Source organism: Rattus norvegicus, chromosome 5 (assembly GCF_021556685.1).
Source record: "Rattus norvegicus strain SHRSP/BbbUtx chromosome 5, alternate assembly SHRSP_T2T, whole genome shotgun sequence".
In the NCBI taxonomy this organism is placed as follows: Eukaryota; Metazoa; Chordata; class Mammalia; order Rodentia; family Muridae; genus Rattus; species Rattus norvegicus.
The window spans coordinates 18786230-18793832 of record NC_141538.1 but is presented as its reverse complement, the minus strand read 5'-3'; the positions used below and the strand labels follow the sequence as shown (position 1 = coordinate 18793832).

The 7603-nt window shown below is 46.3% G+C and overlaps 1 protein-coding gene across 1 annotated transcript; it reads right to left on the bottom strand.

The window, feature by feature from the left end:
• Nucleotides 1–1838: 1838 nt before the first annotated feature.
• On the bottom strand, nt 1839–5281 carry Npbwr1 (neuropeptides B and W receptor 1). Its single transcript, NM_001014784.2, is given in 1 exon segment — nt 1839–5281. A coding segment is annotated over 1 exon segment (990 nt). The 5' UTR covers nt 5175–5281; the 3' UTR covers nt 1839–4184.
• Nucleotides 5282–7603: the final 2322 nt, after the last annotated feature.

Genomic DNA, 7603 nt, shown 5'->3' with positions numbered 1-7603 from the left:
TATGGCCAATATAAGTTCTAGAATCCTGGGCCAAACTTTGCATCGCTTTCATAAAGAGCAAACTAAAATATGTATATGGAGATTTTAATTTCCATTTCTCATCAGATTTTTTCTCAATTTATTCATTTTATGACTTTCCCATGAAGAGAATATTTTCAAAACTTAGCAGTTAAGTGAGGTTGTGGTTCCTACATTAACTCACCTTCAACATGTCTGTGTCATTGACCTACTTTGAAAGATTTCTGGGAACATCTCTTGTGCTTTAGTTATGGCCCAGTACTGCAGTGAAACTACAGTGCTGAGCACGAACTACCCATGATGCAAGCTGAGCATACCAGGGAATATTGTCCACAAAGGATTTACTATGTAAGCTGAATGTGCCCAGATGTGTTCTGACCCACCATTTCCCCTCTTTAATTGTGATCTTCAAGTTTAATAAGAAGGAAGACCCAAGTGAGGATGTTCAATCCTACTTAGAAGGGGGAACAAAATAATCATGGGAGGCAGAAGGAAGGAACTGAAGGGGAGAGGGGAGAGGGGAAGGAAAGGGGGCAGGGACAGGTATGGCAACGTTGGGGTTGGGGGAGACAGGGGAGAAGCCCAGAAGGTCAGGAGAGTGAATGGAAATATGCAGCTGAGGGTGTGAAGGTCTGGGGAATCCTTTATAGAAAGCCCCAGAGATCTTGGATGTCTAAGACTCCCAGGACTCAATGGGAATGGCTTTAGCTAAAATGGAACCTGAAGAGACCACCTCCAGTAGATAGGCAGGGTCCCCCCAGTGGAGGGTCACCAACCTACCTTCAAAAATTTTTGATCCAGACTTTTTTCTGTCTAAAAAAATAAAGGGACAAATATGGAGAAAAGACTGAAAGAAAGGCCATCCAGTGACCAGTCCAACTTGGAATCAGTCCCACCCACAGACACCAAACCCTGATACTACAGCTGATGCCATGTTGTGCTTGCAGACAGGAGTCTAGCATGGGTGTCCTCTGAGAGCCTCTACCAGCAGCTTACTGGGACACATGCAGATAGAGCCAACCATTAGACAGAGAGCTGGGACTTCTATGGAAGAGTTAGGGGAAGGATTGAGGGAGCTTAATGAAATGGTAGCCCCATAGGAAGAACAACAGTGACAGCTAACCAGGAACCCTGGCAGTTCCTAGAGGCTAAGCCACCAATGAAAGAGCATACATGGGATGGTCCTTGGCATATATGTAGCAAAGAACTGCCTTGTCTGGCCTCAGTGGGAGAGGATGTGATTAATTCTGAAGAGACTTGATGCCCTAGAAAATAGAGAAACAGGCTGGCTGGGGTGGGCCTGGGGAGTTCCCTACCAGTGGCAAAAGGGAGAGCAGATAAGGTGAAGAACTCTTGGAGGGAGGACTGGGAAGGGGAGCAACATCTGGAACGTGAAGAAATAAAGCAATTAAAAAATAAAATAAAATCAATTATGAACTTTAGCTGAAGATGCACAGTAGCATCCATCTAACTGAGCATGCTCAGACGTGCTTGTCTCTGAAGTGCGTGTTCATATGCATAGGTACAGGCTTTCCTAATAAAACCCCTACACTTCCCCGTTCCAATGAAAACATGGCAGGGAACCATTTCTCAAGCCCACTCATCTGCTGCAGGCAATCTTTCTCCACTCTTATCTCTTGCCCATGATTGTTTTAGCTTTCTATTCATGTGATGTAAACCCAGTGTATGGCTTAAGAATCCTCCTTTTATTGTTGTTTGGTTGGTTAGTTGTTTTGGTTTGGTTTGGGGGGCAAAGTGACTGTTGTTGCTGTTGTTTATACTTTATTTTGGGCATTTAAAAAAAACACAATATACACTTGTCACACAGAATGTTTCAGCTTTTATTTTAGACTGAGATCTTCTGCAATCAGTTAGCAAATTCCTGCATTTCTTTAGAAAGCATAAACACCACATTATGCAATTATACTAAAGTAAGTAAAACCAAATCCACTCTTTTAGATATTAGAAATTGTAAAGCCAAACAAAATAGTTTACACAAAGACTGTAAGAATTATGGACTTATAATTTTACTCCTGTTTATTTATTCTATGCACTATTCAAGAGAGAAAAGGTTATGTATATGGCATACTGCCCAAATGCTCACAGAAAGGTGACAGCCTGTAGGTGATACAGTGATCACCATGGGCTTAGTAAGCTAGTGTAACACTGATATTTACTCCTCTTTGTGCAAACTAAACTGCCAGTCTGTGCTGCACTGTGATGGACACAGTTATATCTCTCCCTGTGTTTTTCTGGCAGCATCCAGAGACTACAAAACAGACATAAACCCATCTCTAGCAGTGGTGATATGACAGACAGAAAACTACCAGGACCTTCCTCTGGTCTGTGCTGTTGCTGTATGTGTGAAGACTGTGTTTCCAATTAATGTGACAGTGTTTAGCTGCGTCTGTAGTCAAAGTGCCACTGTGTCCATCTTTATCCGTCGCCCTGGTCAACCCGCCAGTTGCTCAATTTTAAAACCCTAACTTCAAACCTCTAGATTAACTTTCTCTATTTATACTTGAAAATTATCTCAATCTTCCCACAACTCTGACAGCTAAGGAGCCAATTCTCATACGCCAAAATCAGAGAGAAGCTTATCCTTCCTCTTGTAAGAGAGAGTATTTCCCTCCCACATATTTTTGAAGGGGACGTTGACTGTAAATAACTGAGAAATTGGCTTACATGCCAAACTAGATAAACAAAATCTACTAACACCATGGTTCCACATAAAACCAAACTTTCCCATAGGAAAAGAAACTTGAAAATCATATCATTTCTTCCTGGGGGTCATTGTAAACATATCGTTTAAAACATGCAATCGTTGGTGAGTCTGGCTATTCCAGGCCTCCTGTCTGTGTTGCGAATTGGAGATTCCTCCTCCAAGCGTGTCTTCCATAGGTAGCGATTAAAGAGATAAAGGTAGGTGCGGACTGATCTGTGTGTAATCAGAAACACATGTTCACCAGGCATTCAGCGGCTATCCTCTAGAATTGGACAAAACTTAGCAGTTCCTTCTGGTTAGAACACAGCCAAGTGTCCAGACAAGAAAAGGCTAGGAATACAAAGCGGTTCCCAAGGCGGGATCTCACTGAAGGGAGATCCTGGAAGAATATTGAGGGAAGGGGAACCAGAGTCGGAACAGGTCTCATCTTTTATTTTTTATAATCCTCTAAATTGAGTAGCCTGTGAGATTAAGCTATATGTATTATTTACAGAGTTCTTGCTCCTGAAAAACTGTACACACTAACAATTACAAGGAAGTGACCCGAGTCATATGGGAAGCCAGTGAAGACTATGAAGCAGGAAGGAAACTTTGGTCTATTTTGCAGAAAGGACCAAGATAAGAAGATCAGTTGGTTGGTGCATCCCCCGCCCCCGGAAAAAAAAAAGCTCAGAAACTCTCTGGACACCTGACTCCTCTAGAGGGCGCTGGAACCTCGCTCTCTGGTGATGTCTCTGTTGAGGGCGATATGGATCCGAAATAGAAAAGCAATTATTTGAAGGGGTATCAGGCTGTACGGCATGACACCAGTTGTGGAGTATACAGAGTGAGTGGTTATCTCTATTTTTGTCAGTCATAGCCGAGTTCTAGCCCCTTCACCACCCCCACCACCACCATCACCACCATCACCACCCCACCACCACTCATACACCTCTAATGAGGCATGGCCTTCGCCGTGTTCCCAGGCAGTTAGAGTGCACCTAAGAAGGGTCAGGCCAAGTTATTTACCAGCACCAGACACCAGCGAGGTCAAAAGCACTGGCGTCCGTGGTAGAAAGCAAAGAAGCAAAATACACAGGCTAACACTGAGGCACCTGAGAGAGAAATGCCTCGGACATCCTGGGAGCAGCCTACTCACAGGGAAATAGAGGGAGAGTTAGAATCATGTTCCAACAACACCGCCCCACCACTCACCCTAAGTTCTGGTGTCAAGCTCTGCCCTTAGCTGTAGGGAGAAAAGAGTCAAGTGCCCCGACCCCAAGCTGTCCTCAGATATGCTATGTACCAGCCTCAGCTCGGGGCTGGGCAAATCTCCGTTCAGTCCTGGGTAGGACCTGGGGTACCGAATGCCTGGAAGGGGCTGCGCTTGGGAACCGCACCCCCGAGGGGGGAGGGGGTACCCTGAACCCAGCTGACAGTGCAGCCTCAGGACGAAAGGGCATCAGGCTGTGCGGCATGACACCAGCTGCCGCAGGCTCCTGCGGAAGCTGTCGTCCAGGAAGGCATAGAGGAAAGGGTTGAGGCAGCTGTTGGCATAGCTCAGACTGGTGATGAAGTAAGAGATGCCGATGACCAACGGTGTTTGCGGGAGGTCGGTGGTGAGCGCCACTATGGTGCTCAGGTGGTACGGTGTCCAGCAGAGGAGGCACACAGCCAGAATCGCCACCACCAACAAGGTCACGCGCTTCTTGGCACGGTCCAGGGCCTTGGCGTGGCTGTCTAGCTGGATAGCACGCAGTCGGCACAACAGGGTGATATAGAGGGCGCAGATGGTGGACACCGGGATGGCGAAGCCCAACACTAGAGTGTACAGACGGCTGGCGCGCCACCAGAAGGCCTCAGGCTGCGGGAAGACCAGCACGCACTGACGCCGACCCTGCTCTTCGTCCAGCCGGGCGAATACCGCAAAAGGCAGCACGACCAATGTCACCAGCGCCCACACCGCCAGACTGACAGCCCGCGCTGCACCATAAGTGCGCCCGGACACCCGGCGCGACTCGGCTGTGGCCAGGACAACCAGGTAGCGGTCTGCGCTCATGACGGCGAGGAAGTAGAGGCTAGAGAAAGTGTTGTACTGGTCGACAGCCACGATGAGCTTGCACATGACTTCCCCGAAGGGCCAGCGCCTCAGCAGGAAGTCCGCGATGTTGATGGGCAGCACGAGGGTGAAGAGCTCGTCCGCGATAGCCAGGTTGAGAATGAACACGTTGGTAACAGTCTTCATGCGCGGCGTGCGCAGCAGTACGTACAGCACCGCGGAGTTGCCCGCCAGTCCCACCGCGCAGATCACCCCGTAGACCACAGGCACTGCTACCGCCAGAGGCTGCGGCAGTGGCAGAGGCGCTGGGTTCGACTCGTTAGGACAGCCCAAAAATGGGCCGCCGCAAGACACATTGCCCCTGCCAGGCTCGAAGAGCGACAAGTTGTGCATCTTGGAGACAGCAGGAGAACTGGCGAACACCCCGATTCCACTCAGCAGGCCCGCGGGAATAAGGGGTCTGTGAGCCCGCGTTTACAGGGATCTGCACCCAGGCACTGACCCAGCCTCCTAGCCTTTCTCTGGATGTGCACCGGAGGGGGCGTTCCCCGATGCTACTCAGATCGCTGTCTCCCGGACTCTAAGGCGGAGATAGAATTGAAAACACAGGTTAGATTCCTCGAGGTGTAGCTTTAAGGAGAAATGGAGTCCACATTGGAAGTGGCTGCAGTGTCCCAAGCTTTTCCTCTACCTGTGGAAATCTGATTCCAGCCCATTGAATACATCAAAGTGTTATGCAGAAGCCACTTGACTCCAAGAAAAAAAAAATTTAGAAAGGAATTCACACTGCGGTCACCCCGCCGAATTCAACAGAGGCACATTTCCGTGCACGCTAGATAACAGGACTCCCAAAAGCAATCTTTATCTTACCTGGCTGGTCCCAGAAAAGATCTGCGTTTCCTGGGGATGGCTGGGCAGGAACTCACTGTTTGCCTGAAGGATGCTGCAGCAGCAATGCCCACAAGCCTGGCTTGCCTGCCTCCTGGTGTCTGCCCAGAGGCTGCCGCCAGAGATCCCAGAAGTTCTCCCAAGAACCCGAAGTGCAGGAAGCACACAGCCACAGGCTCTGTCAACTTGTCACCCCTGCCCACTCCACGCCTCGTAAAAATCCTCTGATCTAACAGAAAACAGCGCCCCCTTCTCCAAAAGACTTCTTTGCTGCCTTCCTGGAGTTTTAATTCAGTTCATTTGAAATTATGAAAAGCCGTCCTGTCAGGAACTGAATCTATGGAGAACAAAGTTTAAAAAATTAATATTCTGTTTTTGAAGATGAGGTTCCCATAACATGTTTTATTTCTTTTTTTATTATTTATTTCATTATTTACGACAATTTTAAATTTAAATTTGATCACAGTATTCCCCTACCCCAAGTCTTCTAGATCTCTCTACCCACCCAACTTTAAGTTCTTTCTCAAAACAAACAACAAGAAAAAAACACAACAAACCTCCCAAATCCAAGAAAAGAAATAAAACAACACCCAAACAGAGAGAGAGAGAGAGAGAGAGAGAGAGAGAGAGAGAGAACACTGAACTGTATTCAAATAAAACCATAAATAAAACTTGGAGTTTGTTATATGTCAATCAACTAATCTTGAACATGAGACCTGCCCTGGAGTAGTTAATCAACCCAGTGTCACTTCACTGAAGAAAACTTTCCCTTTCAGCAAGTATAACTGACTAGTTGTTAACCCTTCATCTAGTGACTAGGTTTTCATTAGTACATTCATCCATTCATTTTTTTTAAATTATAACAAAACAAAATATAATAAAAGAAAATTGTCATATCAAAGTTGGGCAGGATGAACCCACAGAAGGAAATGAGCCCAGGAGAAGAGTTTAGAGACTCACTCATCCATACACTCTGGAATCCCACAAGAACACTAAACTGGAAGCCAGAATATATCTGATGAGGACATGGTGCAGTCTCTGTGCATGTAAGTTTAGTTATATGCACAGAGACTCCCTCTGCCAGTTTTCCTGCGCTCTAAGGGGAGGAGACATCCCACTTAGACTTAAGTGGTCAATATCTCTCTCTCTCTCTCTCTCTCTCTCTCTCTCTCTCTCTCTCTCTCTCTCTCTCTCTCTCTCTCCATAATCTCTGCAGGAAACTTCTATATAGCATAATAGTATTAGGAGTTATTTTTATGGCTACACTTTTTTAGACAAGTATTGAGTATTGTTTGGTTTTACCCTATGTCCCTGGACTATCTAGTCTCTGAATCTTGGTCAACCAAGCAGGGTTTGGTATGGGCTGTGTCTCTTAGAGTGGGCCTTAAGTAAATCAGTTATTAGTTGATTTCCAACACAAGCTTTGGGCCACTATTGCCCTAGCATATCTTGCAGACATTACACCACTGTAGATCAAAGGTTTTGTGGCTTGACCTTTATATGCCTCTTTTGGTAGCATTTAGAATATCTTCCTGTACCAACAACATTAGAACATGGATCTTTTATGTAGGCACCTTCGTGTCTTCTCCAACAAGAGGGCCATGCTCTTAGTTTGAGAAGAGCAACCTGTCTTGGCCACAGCCTGGGTTGTTTGGGAATTGCCTTGTGATCCCTTTGGCCAAAAACTCAATTAGATGTAATGCAATCCCGGTTTTGTCTCAAGACAAGAGATGGCCAATTAGTTAGCTGTCTCACCCATTACTTGGTGATTTTGTTTAGATAGTGTTCATATATGTATGTAGTTTAGGAAATTTCTACTGAATTAGGTTTCTATACAAATGCTCCTTTATTCTAACTTCATCTTACTGTATTCCCTCCCACAACAGCCTATGTTCTGCCTTGATCCTCTCATTCCACCACCCCATCCATCTATA